This window comes from Pogona vitticeps, chromosome 5 (genome assembly GCF_051106095.1).
Source record: "Pogona vitticeps strain Pit_001003342236 chromosome 5, PviZW2.1, whole genome shotgun sequence".
NCBI classification, from domain to species: domain Eukaryota; kingdom Metazoa; phylum Chordata; class Lepidosauria; order Squamata; family Agamidae; genus Pogona; species Pogona vitticeps.
In genome coordinates, this window is record NC_135787.1 from 183,625,165 (window position 1) to 183,640,605 (window position 15,441).

The 15,441-nt window shown below is 40.4% G+C and overlaps 1 protein-coding gene across 5 annotated transcripts in view; it reads right to left on the reverse strand.

Moving 5' to 3' along the window:
• LOC110084675 (1-phosphatidylinositol 4,5-bisphosphate phosphodiesterase zeta-1) overlaps positions 1–15,441 on the reverse strand; it is a 60,279-nt gene that overhangs the window by 21,138 nt on the left and 23,700 nt on the right. For all 5 annotated transcript variants that reach the window (XM_078376405.1, XM_020804236.3, XM_020804233.3 and 2 more), the window contains 3 exons: positions 12,786–12,938; positions 5,721–5,942; positions 1,184–1,340 (listed from right to left, as the gene is read on the reverse strand). In XM_078376405.1, coding sequence (XP_078232531.1) covers positions 1,184–1,340; positions 5,721–5,942; positions 12,786–12,938 — 532 coding nt within the window. The remainder of the gene's footprint in view (positions 1–1,183; positions 1,341–5,720; positions 5,943–12,785; positions 12,939–15,441) is intronic.

A 15,441-nucleotide genomic window follows, 5' to 3' on the forward strand; every position in this document is an offset into this window, starting at 1 on the left:
CCTGCTTCTGTATGTGTAATGTGTTAGGACCTCATATCTTTGTTTTAAAAATATTTTTATGCCTCTTAGTCACAAATTCAAGATTGGATGTCTGCGTCATGCTCAGTGGACACAGGGTTTCATGGATCAAAGCAAGCCTTAGGGTCATAAGAATTCTGTTATCCCAACTCTACTGTGGAGCACTGAACAAGAGTGAATGAGACAGATATGAGGTCCTACCACAATACACATGCTAATCCTGTGACTAGAAACAAATTGTATCTGGTCAGATTTATTCCAGAAAATCCTGATTAAAACAGAGTTCTTAACATGAATTTAGAAAAATATCTGACTTCATTTTAGCCAGATTTAGCAATAGCCAGATAACAGTAAACAAAATTAGAAGGATGGAAAATGGCTGAGAATAATTTTTAGGGATGTGGATTATTTGGTCCACAACTCCCAGAATTAACTTAGAATTTCTTTAGGCAGAATTCTGTGAGGCACAGGAGAAAAAACACAGAAGTTTACAGAGAACCATTCACTTATTACATGTGGCTTTCACTGCTCTTACTCACTTTTCAAGAAAAAGAAAACTGCCCAGATGGTACCTGGGAGATATGAGTTTCTATGCGAGTTAGAAGGCTCCTGGGGCAGAGGGTCTTGCTGCCCATCATGCTCTATAAGGTCAGCATTCAGAAAACTACCTATCCCATGAACCCTTAACTGTAGGTAGTTAAAGCTGCTGTGTAATCTGTTTTTAGTTGTATCTCCAAGAATTCTGCCTAGGACAGTTCTTGAAGTTGCAGTCCAAAAAAGCGGAAAGCTCCATTCCTCAATTTTTACAGAGCAAGAGATGAAAAAAACAGTTCTGTAGCCTATATAGCTCAAACTATGTTTGAACTAAGGTCAAGGAACAATATTAGTTTCTTGGGGTTTAAAAGAACAAGAGCAAGATTACATTTATTTATCTTTCATATTTTCTTATATTGCTTAGCTTGGATAAAAAGTAGTAGCTCGTGGCCAATTAACATGAAGTTTTAGCCACAGAAATCACAGTGTGTGCAGAATCATCATGTGAAACATTTCACAAGCTGCCAGTCTATGACAAGCTGCCTCATAAAATTTATTGGCAGTTCTGATGGCTTAAGCAAGAGAGAACAGCACCATTATCAGTTTTACCAGACTGAATTCTAAGAATTACCTTTCTGTTTTGCCAACTTTCGGGCTTTTGCCTCACTAATTGAATTATTTTCATAAAATAACTGCTTTTCTCTTGACTCTTCAAAGCTTACAAACTTTCGAGATTTGCCATAAATCACCAGTTCTGACAGTGCCAAGGCAATCTTTATTTTCTTCATCTAAAAATAATATGAAGGAAAACTGAAGCAGCTTAAAATGATCTTTCCAACAGTCAATAAAATACTTATATTAGACTGCTAAATAATTTCGAAAGAAACAAGACATGTAAATACATTTATATCCCACTTTTTCCTCTAAAGAGCTTGGTTGGTGTACAAAATTATCTACCATCTTATCTTTACAACAGTCCTGAGAGGTAGATTAGGCTAAGAGATAATAACTAGTGCAATGGATTGCATAAAACAGTGCATATTTGAACTTGGCTCTCTTTGGTCTTCTTGTCACAGCATGGGCCTGAAACCTTCTGACCATCAAGTGAGTGAGCAACTTACAAGCATCCTAAGCCCTAGATCCTAAGTAGCCATGGAGGCTGGACCCCCAGATAAAGGCCGCTCTCAGAGTCAGAAGAGGTGGCTAGACCCGTCTCTTCGCCCACAAGAATGCCACAGACTGGTGGCATAAAATTGATTAGAAGCCCCCAGGGAAACTGCTCAGCTGCAACTAAAGACTAGTGAGAAGGATAGTAGAGAACAGCCCCGGGGAAAAGCAATTCTTCCCAAAGACATAAGTACTCAAAATTCTGCAGCTGCTCTTCTCCCTACAGAAACCAGCTACTCAAATGTCTGCAGATGAGCTCTGTGTGGGGCTCCAGCATCACTGCCATATAAAGTTTAGCTTTGGGACTGTGGCCTTCTTAGTGATAACATATCTTCAGACCTCCAGGTACTGTCTGCTTTGTTCTAGTATCTGACCCTTAGTACTCAGACCTTGCCAGTGGGATCATCCCATTTGTGAACAAGACACCTACGTCTAGTCTGCCCTATGCCAAACTAATGCTGAGAATACCCTTGATAGATACAATCCATGAACAAACGATTCAATATAGAATATAGTTGTTTAATATTGACATATGTGAGGCTGAGACCAACCTGAGGTGGCCTGAGAGGTGTACTGCCGGTCTCTTCAAGAGGAAACCACGAGGGATAGCTGGCAGATATAATGAAAGACTTACAAGGGCTACTAGGCATAGGGACAGAAGCAATAGGGGGTGCCATTTAGGTGGGGAAAAGAGAGGAAAAGGAAGGTGTAGGGAGGCAGAGGGGGCAGTTGGAGGAAGAAGGGGAAGAGGAAGCATGCTGGATGGAGAAGGTAGAAGAGAAGGAGGATTTAGTGGATTTGGTTCAAGAAGACCCCTAGACAGGAGAATGGGTGGAATTTAGAGTTCCTGAAGAGTACATGAAGAAGGAGTGGAAAAGGCAGATATATAGGAAGCCACCCTATGGGGGCGAGACAGAAGAGAGGAGAGAGAAAGAGATATAAAGCATGGATACAGAGGGAGGCTCAGTGGAAAGAAAGCAAACAAAGTAGAGAGAGAGAGGTGGGAGACCCCGTAGGGCCAGTCCATTTCGTCCCAATTTGAGACCTATGCCAGGCAAGGTTTGAGAGCCATAGGTAGGCTGGATCTTTTACCCCTCACCCTGAAGCAAAAGACAGTATCTCCAGGGGACTTCTTATCAGAGTTTGACAGTTATAAACTGGTTTTGAATTCTTCACCCTTCAATAGGAAGGGGAACTTTTTGTTGTTTAAGGAAGATAAATATGGCACCATTTCTGTGAAATCAGAGGCTGATGTTATTGTTGAAAAAGCCCACGAAACCTTGTTAAACAATAAAGACGTTTTATTAGAAAATACTGAAGTGACAGATTCATCTTTGTATTGAGATGTCACATTTGGAGAAATGGGCTGAAAAGGTTCACAGTATAGAAATAAAGCTAGATTAAGAATCTCAATAAAATGTAACACAGCAGTTAAAAGCATGAAATGCACACCAAAATATCCTGATTCCAACTTCAATTCAATTATTTGACCATGTACCTAGAGATTATTATACTAGCCAATCGTACATGCTTGTTGCTAGAATTGTGGAAATCATACAAGTATTTATTTTCCATTTAAAACTCTTTTACCCTGCTCTTAAATGTAGAAAGCTCCAATAGTGGTTTAACAAAGATTTATTTATTTATTTATTTATTTATTTATTTATTTATTTGTTTGTTTGTTTGTTTTTTTATTTATATCCCGCCTATCTAGCCACTTAAGGCCACTCTAGGCGGCTTACAACAAGTGCAATTACAATAGACTTAAGACAATTTTAAATACTTAAACGAAAAGGGACAAAGACAGGGGAGAGGAGAAAGAAGAAGGATCAGGGAATGGCTGAAGGGAAGGCCTGCCGAAACATCAGTGTTTTTAATTGATTTTTAAAAATACCCAGCGAGGGAGCCGCGCGAATGTCAGGGGGAAGGTTATTCCAGAGGCGAGGAGCCACCGCCGAGAAGGCCCGATTTCTTGTTTTTTCTTTCCGGGCCTCCCTCGGCGTTAGGCTCCTCAGCCTCACCTCCTGACTCACGCGAGTGACACGGGTAGAACTTGGTGGAAGTAGGCGATCCGCCAAGTATAGAGGCCCTAAGATCAGAAATAACACAGTCCTGCCCATACATTTATATTCTGGTAGACAAAATGTAGAAGGAAAAGGGAATTGGAGAACCTATAAACATCCACCAATAGATTCTTAGGTACAATGTTCAACAAATTACAGAGCTGGATTTAAAGCATAATCAAAGGCTGCTTCTGCTTCTCTGTCTAATGGACTTATAGCAGAATCATGTATATAGGGAGTGACCACTGTTACATTTTCCAGGCAAAGCATATAGAAAAGATAATGTAATATTTTAGAAAATAAGTTTCTAACTCTCATGATTATGTTCAAGAAAAATCACATACATTGTGCCAATAGTTGCTCAAGATTCAAAATTTAACACATGTTTTTCAGGGCTCAGAAAAGGAAACTTCAGTGTAAACACTAGAAAGTCCAAATGGTCAGCATGGTGTCTAAATTTTTGTAGTTATAGTAAGAAGAAGCAGGTACAAAATAACTACTTCGAGAAGTGTGTAGACACTAGCATTTTTTTTAAAAAAAGATCCTGACAACACCTTGGCAAGTCATCTCTTGTTGTAGACTACAGTAATACAATGTCCAAAGGAGGAATGGTATAAAAATTAAGTGGAGGTAAATGTTTGCCATTTAAGAAGAGTAGGTTGGGATAGGAAAACAATGTAGTATCTCATGGTGGTACTCTCCTCAAAGATTGAGTATTTCTCTTAAAAATATTTCCATCTAAGAAACAGACTGGGTTGCCTCAGCCTTCATACAAATCCCTCATATTGTCTAGATCAGTGGTGCCCAACCTTGGGTCCCCAGATGTTCTTGGACTATAACTCCCAGAAGCCTTTGCCAACATAGTTAGTGGTGAAGACTTCTGGGAATTGCAGTCCAAGAACATCTGGGGACTCAGGTTAGGGAACAACTGATATAGATGGAGCTTCCAGGGTGTTTTCATTGGTCTAAAATGTCTCCTCAATATTTTGCTAGGGCATTAGATCTGTCATGTTGCTTACAAGACAGTCCTGAAGTTCTGAAATTATTTCTTCAGCATATGTAATTTATGTAAGAATGTTGTCTACTGAAGTTTTGAGAGTGATAAGAAAAAAAATCAAATACTTGAATATCTAACATTGCCTATATAAGTGAATATAAAATCTTGGTCTACTTGTTTTCATTCATTTCCTTCTTCGGTCTCATAAAGATGATGAAATGGATTTTTCCATACTCATTCTTGCTCTCATTTGGATATCATTAACTCAAAACAGCAACAGATAGCATACTCTAACAAAACAAAAGCACATGCCTGCTTTCCCAAGCAAAACACCAAAGCTGAAGCAACAGTCAGGTTCAGACAGTATACCAGTAAAGCAGAAGATTAAAAAGCGACAAAAATACTATTTTAGACAGTTTTATTTGACATGACGTGACATGACATAAAGTGAATTCCAACCTATAGTGACCCTTTCCAGGGTTTTCTCCTCAGAAGTGGTTTACCATTCCCTTCTTCTGGGAGCATCCTGGGATTCTGCAGCGTGCCCAAGGATGCATAGGCTAGCTCTTCTGGGAAGCACTGAGAACTGAACTTCTGATGTCTGGCTTCACAGCCACATTTCCAACTCACTGAACTATGCAGCAGCTTTATTTAAACTTTAAAAGACAAAAGAAAATCATCCTATCTACTCATAGATCTACAAAGTTTCCATATTACTAACAGAAAGAACTGTGGAACTGTGAGAAATTGCACATCAATTTGAGAGAAATATTAATCACACTTTTTGTTCATTCAACTTGTCGTATAAACCAGTTTTAAGAAGTGAAGAATCTTTCTTTGAAGACGCTTCTTGATCAGAAAAATCTTCTCTAAAGATAAATTCTTCAATTAAGGAAAAACCTTTGAGATTCAGAATCTTAGTTTCGTCTAAGTGTACTTACTCTCTTTTTTTTCCAAGGCGGACCTGAACCTTTCCAATGTGCATGTCTCTTCTTAAGAAGGGGTTGCTTAGGGTGTGAAGGATCATCATCTTGCTCCTCATCGCTTGTTTCCTCTTCTTCAAATTCCCCTATTTGGCCATGGCTATCTGTATCCTTTCTTGCAAGTGTTTCTTCAAGTGTTCCAAGTTTCTTATTTTTTATAATGATTTTGAATTTCAGTGACTGTGAACATAATTAAGTTGACATTAAGTGCCATAAATCACATAAGCCATACAGTCAAACAATCTCTGAAAGCAGCATGCATTAGACCAAAACATTAAATACTACATGATTCTCCATTCTCCAGTAGGATCAGGGCCACTACAAGAGAATGATGGGCTACATGGAGTATCCCATTAGAATTATGGGGTACTTGGAGTATGACCTCATGACGACACGTACAGGTACATATAGGAGGATTCCATATTTATACAGAACTTCAAATAGTCTTTGTTCACATAAATGAATTGTACACCATTATCTATATTATTCTGTAAAGTGCTAGAATCAGCAGCAGTAGTATTATCCACATAAATCCCAAGCTTGTTGCTGATCAAAATTTTCTTTGTGGACACTACTCCGTGCATCTTCAGGCAATGAGACAGTAACCCTATTCAGGTGTTACAGAAATATGTGTACCCAGGTGCAAGACACGAAACACTGTAGCCTCACCTTCCTTCATAAATAGAAATTTTATTTTTCTGGTTCACATGTGGAACCTCGACAGATAAAACTGGCTTTCCTCTTCAGATTCATTGCTTTCACATGAGAAAAGCCAAGAGTTGAGGTGTGGGACTAGAGTGCTCCTCTCTTTATGAGGGCTTGTGTATCATAGCAGAGGTCATCAACCCCCGGTCCACGGCCACTGCCGGTCTGTGGCTTAAGCCCGACCGGACCGCCAAGGCAGAACCTCTCCCCCCACATACACACTCACCCCCACAATGGTTGTTTGTGCCTGCGTGCATGCTTGCGTGCCTGCTCTAATGGTGGTGTGGTCTCCTGGAGCGCAGCTGGAAAGCTAGCAGGACGGAGGGACCCTATGGCAGGAGGCAGGAGCTTTTGGGGGGGAAGGTCTTTTGAATTTTTCCCAGGCTCTGTTGGCACACGGCCATGGGGCAAGGTGAGGAGGGCTCTGCACAGCCCTGACAGCCCGCCCGCTCTCCCTTGCAAGCCTGCCTTCACTCCCCGGCTCTGTCTTCAGCCGCGGGGTCTTTCCATGCTGCTGAGACCCCACGGCAGGAGGCAGAACCCCGGGGGGAGGTCTTTTGAATTTTTCCTGGGCTCTGTCAGCTGGGAGTGCAAGGCGATGGGGCAAGGCGAGGAGGGCTCCACGCAGCCCTGACAGCATGCCCACTCTCCCTTGCAAGCGTGCCTCCCCCCAGCTTGCCCAAGAGGTTGGCATGTCATGCATGAGTGTGAGGGGTGTGTCACTCATGTGCACAATATTGACACTCCCACCCATGAGCGCAAGGGGTGCCCCTGACCCCCAACCGGTCCACGCATGGAGTCCATACCCCTCAACCAGTCGGTGGTCTGAAATAGGTTGGGGAACACTGACTTATAGGCGTATGATACAATAGGCAGGTGTTACAAAAGACCTGTAGTATAAAATTGATAATAACAATTGCTGCACCAAAGTCTACTGGTTTTAATAGAGGGCCTGCCCAAATTGACATTTGTCCCCCTGTAAGCTAGGGGTCCCGCATGCTATTTTCTCTGATGTTCAGACAATATTTTGTTCATGCTGATTTTTAAAAGTCAATCTTTTCTTGCAACTTGCTAGATCTTTATTTTCAGCCTGGAGTGCTATTGGAGTTTTTTTTTTTTTTGTTTGTCTTTTGCTGTGTCCTAATTTATACAAGTACAATATGTTACAGTTTGACACTGGACTTGTGATGGCCATGTAGTTTTTGATGTCTCCAATAACACAAGGTGTTAAGAGTGTCTAACCTCTTTTATTTCCCCTGCCTTCCATTGGGATTATCCTCTAAAGTATGAATAACAATAGACATTTTTAAATTCAACTCTGCAAGGAGCTTAATGCTAGACAGCAAAGAACAAAGTGGCTTAGGCTGAACTAAAGAACTAACATGAATTAATAGACTCAATAAAAGACATTCCAGCCTTTTATTTACAGGACCTAAGCAGGGCTGTTAATGACTGGACCTTTTAAAAGTCAGCAATTCACAGTTTCACCAGATGTTGGAAATAACTTGGCTGCATATAATAAATAATATGATATATAGGACACTCATACACAAAAGCCAGCAAAACATTATCACAATTTTATTTTTAAACAGGTATGTGGGGAAAAGGTGTGTCTAACAGAATGCTGTGAAAGTGATGGTGATCAGTTTTGGGTGCAAACAGGGTGAACTTGGTCCCCACCACCAGTACATTTAGTGCTAACCAAGGAGATTACAATGAATGAATCACTTTAACATAAAATGTATTATAAAGCATATCTTTAAAAAGACTTGCAATAAACGTAGAGATACTGTACAACAAAAAGAAATACTGATTGTTCTCAAAACTCTAGTTTCGTGACTGGGTGGGAAGGGGGTAGGTGAAGAGAGGCAGTAAACAAACATGATGAAAGGTTGTGGGAATAGAGTGGGGTAACTGGTGGTGGAGAAGGAGAATGGGGAAAGAGTTGGGATGATGTGTTGTGAGATAATGTTCATCTCAGAAACAGCCATATGCTTTTCATCCTCTGTGTGAACAGATGTACCAAAACACTCCAGAATAAAAGACCCTGGATATATATGTGGATGCACAGAGCAAACAGTACTGTTATGAACTGTAAGGACATAGTATAGAGACTATGCAACAGAGTGCTTCAAATCACCCCATCTGGACAAAACCAGAATTGGACAGAGTCAACACAGTAATTAGATAGTAATTCTAGAGGAGTCTTATTTGGCTTAGAAAAGTTCATCTCACAAACAGCTAGTGCCATTTACCCCTGTGGCCCCTGCTTGTCTCACCAAACACAGACTCACAAAGGTATCTCAACATGCCCTCTGACACGCTTCCACCAGTTGATCACTTTATCAACTTATTCCTTATGAAAGATTAAGGTACATCCAGTACTGACTTTTAACAGAAACAGCTTTATTGATTACACGTGGTTTCAGGTATAATTCTTAAGCAGATTCTTAAAGTTCCACACAGCTTCAACATTTTACTTTACAGTGGTACCTCGCAAGACAAATGCCTTGTGGGATGAAAAACTCGCAATACGAATGATTTTGGTGATGGGATTGATGACCTGCCCCATGTTTGCTGATTTTTAAATGTTTTTCTATGATGTTTAAAAAGTTAACGTTTTTTGATTGCATTTTTTGAAATCATCTGCACAATATGTATGGCTTTAAAGAGCACTTAAACTCTTTGTAAACCAAATTTGACATTGTTCTTTTTTTGCCCATAGGATCGCATTAATTAGATTTCAAAGCATTCCTATGGGAAAATGTGTTTCGCAAGACAAATTTTTCACAAGATGACATTAAGCGCGGAACAAATTAAATTCGTCTTGCGAGGCACCACTGTACTCTCTTCTATATTAATTAATACTGGTCAGACTCTAACTAATCACTGCCTAATCACTCCTTAAAAACTCTCTGCCTCAAACCCCCAAACTGTTCTCTTCTCCAGCTGTCTCTGACTCCAACTCTACTCCTCTTTCCCAGGTTCCGCCTCTTCAGCAGCCTCTTTGGCCCCGCTTCACAACCACATTAGCATGTAACTTATGAATAATGCATGCAACTTAGGGTGAATGCCACACAACCATATAATTTTTGTGATACCTTATACTGGGATTAATGTCCAAAAATAAATTGCACACATGACTTAAGCAAGAGCTCTTGTTGCTGATATCGTTTAGGCAATTCAGGAATGTGCAAAATTTTGACATACCTATTAAATTTGATGACTCTTTATTTACACTAGCATGCTTGGTGTTTGGCACAATTTAAACATACAGGTTTGACAATCATGTTCATATTCTTTTAGCTATTGTGTACCATTAAAATCTACACAGGAGTACAATGCAAGAGCTTTTATGGAATGGATTTAATCATACAGATGCTAGGTTGTATTGTTTTTAATTGCAAAATGGATCAGTAGAGAATTACGGATATAAAGCTGAGTCCCAGCAAAATAAGGCTATCATGGATATATGGTTCAAGTACAGTATCTTGAGTTCAGATGAAAAGGGACATACTTAACTTGTACACTGTGTACAAAGCAAAAAAGCAATCAAGCATGGAAGACCTATTGCAAATGCAAAGAAAACAAAAAACTAATCAACCATGCAAGACGCGTTGCAAATGCAAAGAAAACAAAGCCAAAAGAAATGAAGCAGATCGTGCAAGATCGGAAATGGGGGGGGGGGAACTAAAAAGCAAACAAACTCCCCAAGACCCATCGGAAATGGGGGGGAAACCCAAAAAATAAGAAAAAACCCCAAGACCCATCAGAAATGGGGGAAACCCCCCCAAAAAAACCAAAGAAATCCCACAAGACACATCACAGCACAGAAACATAACACCCTCAGCTCAAAACCACACTGCAAAAACACCCAGAACAGTTTTTTAAAAGCAGAAAGCACCACCTTACCTTACCAGGCAGCCTCCTCCGATCACACACTCTCTAACTGCTGGGGCAAAAAAGCTACAAAGAAGCAGCCTCGTCACCACCTACAGTAAGCAATTTGAATTTCCCACCTTTTTTCCTTGCCCTTTTCTGTTCACAACTAAAAGTTCCGGCCACAAGTCGAAGCAAAATTTTGCGGCCGTAGCTGGTCCTAATGGTCGTAGGTCAGGACGTTCGTAAGTCGAGGCACCACTTTATACTGTATACACAATAGTACTAAACAAACCATGATTACTACTCTTCTTGGGTTGATAGGTCCGAAAAATGGCTGTAGTGTTGTAGAATTTGTGATAAATTTCTCTAACAAGGTAATTGTATCCACTAGATTCACCACTTGGTATTTCCACCACATGGATATGGATAAATATGAGCTCTAGAACAGTGGTCCCCAACCTTTTTAACCCCCACAGATTGGTTGGGGAGGCAGGGCACCCCCCCGTGCTCATGCACATGTGCAAAGGGCAGGATGGCACTCGGGGCATTGTGTGCATGCACAAAGGGGTGGGGGAGAACGTGCGTGGGTGCATGCACAAAGGGGCTGTGCGGGGGGGGAGTGCACGCAGGGGTGGGGGGGAGGTCTGTCTCTGCGGCCTGGTCCGGCTCAGGCCACGGGGTTGGGGACTTCTGCTCTAGAAAATATCCTCCTCTAAAGAGGATACAAATGAACTGGTTACAAATGCTCAAAAATACAGTATATGAAGACTAAAGTTAAGTTGCAGACAGTGCAACTATATCTATGATCCATGGCTCAGGATGACCAATGTTGTCAGTTAACAAGACATTATTGAAACCCTAGAATGGAAGAACAACAGACAGCCCACAGGAGTCTCAGTGACATTGCTACTGCCTCAAATAAGGTATTGCTACTATACCATTTAGCTTTAGCATCCGGCAATGTACCTGAGGTGAGACTGGCAATACAGCTCCATGACCAACACCAGATGCTTATTCCTGCCCTAGAACACTAATATATAATATACAGTAGTAAGCTAAGCCCTGTTTCTGTAACCAGTCATTTTTCTACTGTATGCCTTTTTTATCTGTTCTGAACTGTGAGCAAATGGAACCTTTTATTCTTTCCCTTACCAGTGTCTCAGAATGAATAATTGAGACTACGTGCCAACTGATGAGACAGACAAAAAAAGGGTAGTCTACTCTGAGGCTAGTTCTGCTCTGTTGAAACCCGCATTACCTTCTCCATGGCCAAGAATTTTATTTTGAATTTCAAGTTAGTACACAAATAAACAAATAGAAATTAAGCAGTGTGCCTCCATTAAGAAGAAAATATATGTACCAGAAGTTTGAAGTATAAAGAGAAAACACAATGATATAATGCTTTTAGGAGCTTGAATTTTCCAATATGTGTGATTGTGATTTATCATTACTCTGTGGCTGGGAACACAGAAAATCTTTCATTTCTTTGTTACACAATTTTAGTGAATATAGTGTTGCTGAGAAAAACAGCCTCCAACACATGGGAAAGATATTTGTGTGGAAAGAATTTTTGAAGCATCCAGAGGTTTCAGTTCTCAATAACTACCCTTGAGTATTCAAAACAGATTTTAAAACATGTGGTCTGTAGCCTCACACATACTGTTTAAACCCTTTATTACTATTCCAGTATTCTTAAGTGAAATTATTATTTTTCTATATGATCTCCCAAAGAACTTTTGTCCAGTATCCACCTGTGTCACATGATAATGGAAGAGCAATTGCCTAAGCATTCTCCAAGTTCTGGCAGGTTTCCCTCAGCATCCCAGGTCTCCTACTGCTTATGAGGTTGGTTGTGAAACTGCTGCATGATCAGTTATGCAATAGGGGCCTGCTAAAGTGGGGAAATGCTTATGTGATTGCCCTTATATTGTGACTATGATATTGGCTATGATTTGGAACCGCTGGCAAAGTGAAAAATGGTTGAGAAAATATGCATGTTTGCTGCTACCCATAATTCCATTTCTGAACACTAGTTCCTAAACACTAGTTCATTTCTGGAATTCTATGGGATCTTACAATCCCATATTATAATTTAGATTTTAACACTACAGTGAAGATTCTGCTGCTTAGCACAGTAAGTCACATCTAGAATAGGTTCACTGAATCAATGAAATAGAGAGGAGTTGACTCACTAAATCCCCACTGATTCATAGGCCTACTCTAATTATAACTTACTATGCTGAGCAACAGAATATTATATTTTAACTTACACCTGTAAAAATAATCAGTGCACTTTTCTACCATTATTTTGGTCCATCCCAAATATTTATAATTATTTCTGTTTTGTAGGGAGAAGCTTTTTTCCCCAAGAAATAAGTATACCAATTACAGCATTTCAACTTTGTCTTTTATAAGATAAAAATGCATTGTTCCTACCTCAGGGGAAGGTAACTGAGTTGGTATCCTATCATCAGCTGTAGATGTAACCAATTTGTCACCAAGGATACTTGTCAGATAATCTGCTATTACTTCCTGTTGTTTAGGGCTGCAGTGATTGTCCAAAGACAGTAACAGAGGATAATCAGATACCTGAAAGTACAATTTCAAGGCTAGTATAACTCCTAGTCATATGAATAAGAACATGGTAAAATTAAAACAATAAACACTGTAAAAAGTATGTACAGTAATTTATAATAAAGACACAAAACAAAATTGTGTTATCACAGGTTGCTTCTGCATGAACAATTTACAGTGCTGCTGAATCACTACTATTCCACTATAAGGACAAACCAAAATAGCAATTCATTTCCAAAACTACAAGAATCATTTCTCTTCGAGTATATTTGCTGCTTAAAATATTCTTCCCACTCTACTGGTAGAACAGAATAATGTGGATTCTCCTCCTTCACCCTTTTCTTTTTTAAAAAATTTTTTATTAGTTTTTCAATCTATCTACATTCAATTTGTGCTTGTTAAACATTTTGTTACATCGGTTACTTATAATTATTTTGTCTTTTGCATCTTGGTGTCTTCTTAGTTACCCCTTCAAAATCTATACATTTTAAAAACATTTAAACCATTCATGTGTATATTTTAGTATACAATATTGGCTACTATCATAATATTGCTCTCATAGTATGCAATGTTCTCAAAGTCCTCTAATAACATATCTAATAAAAGTAATTCCGGTTCCAAATTTATATAATTTTTGAGGTGATTTAACTGACGAATTTTGTATTTTATATCAATAATAACTAAATAGGTTCTTAACACATAATAAATGTTATTTAAAGCAGTGGTTCTTAACCTTTGTTACTCGGATGTTTTTAAACTGCAACTCCCAGAAACTCCAGCCAGCACAGTTGGTGGTGAAGGCTTCTGGGAGTTGCAGTCCAAAACTCCTGAGTAACCGAAGGTTAAGAACCAGTGATTTAAAGCATTTTATACAGATTTTCTTTATATAATTGTTTAGCCATTTCTATCTCCTCATTTTCGATCATGTCTATGTCAATATCATATCTATTGTATGTTCATTAATTACTACAGTGGTGCCTTGCAAGACGATGTTAATCCATTCTGCTTAAATCGCTGTCTTGAGAAAACATCGTCTTGCGAAACCAAAATTCCCATAGGAATACACTGAAAATTAATTAATGCGTTCCTAGGGGGAAAAATTTTTTTCAGGAACTTAAAGGGTAGGGAGCTGGGGAAGCACCATGAGAGGACTGGCGGGGGGTCCCCTCGCTGCGATCGCCAGCTTTGGAGGCCCGCCAGTTCTCTGACAGCGCAGGAAAAGCCTACAATGTGCTCTAAAGCAGGCACAGGTGGTTTCGTGGCACCCCTGCCAGGGTTCTGATGGGTTCTCCTGCACCATCAGAACCCTGGCGGGGATGCCCCGAAACCACACGAGTCGGCTTTGGGGGTGCCCCGGGGCTTACCTTGCACCATGGGAGGACTCGCCCGGATCCCTCTGCGCAGCGATCAGCATTTGCAGAGGCTTGTCCAAAACCCTTTTTAAAGTTCCCTCCTCTTTCTCCAGCCTTCGGCAAGCCTCAGAAGGGAAAAGGGGGGGGGAGAGCATTTTTCCCTTCCAAGGCTTGTCGAAGGCTGGAGGAAGAAGCGGGAACTTTAAAAAGGGTTTCGGACAAGCCTCTGCAAATGCTGATCGCTGTGCAGAGGGATCCGGGCGAGTTCTCCTATGGTGCAAAGTAAGCCCCGGGGGACCCCCAAAGGCGGGGTGTGGTTTTGGGGCAACCCCGCTAGGGTTCTGATGACTTCTCCTGCACCATCAGAGCCCTGGCGGGGGTGCCCCGAAACCACCCGCGCCTGCTTTAGAGTACTTTGGAGGCCTCTCCTGACGGTGCAGGAAAAGCCTCCAAAGTGCTCTAAAGCGGGCGCGGGTGATCGTAGAGAAAAAGCCCCATTGGAACCATCATTTTGCAATCACTAAAACGACCACAAAAAACATCGTAAAGCAATTTTGTCGTTAAGCGGGGCAACCGTCTAGCGAGGCACCACTGTATTTGTTTTACCTCATCCTTATATCTAGCTTCAATTTACCTTAAGAACCACTGTGTTATGCCTTTACCCTGATTAGTGATCCTTTATTTCAATTTAATCCTTTTTCCAATATATAGGATATGCCGCCTTACAATTCCAGAAGTTAGGTATATACATGTTTCCCATGTTAAAGGCCACCTTAATACTTTTTTCCTTTTTCATCTTTCTAAGTAACTCCTTCTCTTATTTCTTTTCCCAATTCTCGTTTCTAGCTCTCTAAAAATTCTGCCATACCTTGTGCCATCTGAGAACATTTTATACACTTGATCTATCTCCAATAGATCATCCAGGCTCTTTTTAATTAGATCTGCTGATTCTCTCCCCTCAACTTCCCTTTGCACACCTAAAATTCTCGGTTCCAGGGTTAGAGTTAAATCTCCTAGGTTTTCTCCTATAATTTCCTCCAGCCCCTCTTTTGATTGGCATACATCATCCCCACCCTCTCATTTCCTTGTTCATTATTCCCTGTCTCCTGTTTACTTCGGTTCTTCTTCAACTGCTCCTTGAATAATTTCACCTCTTCATTATGGGA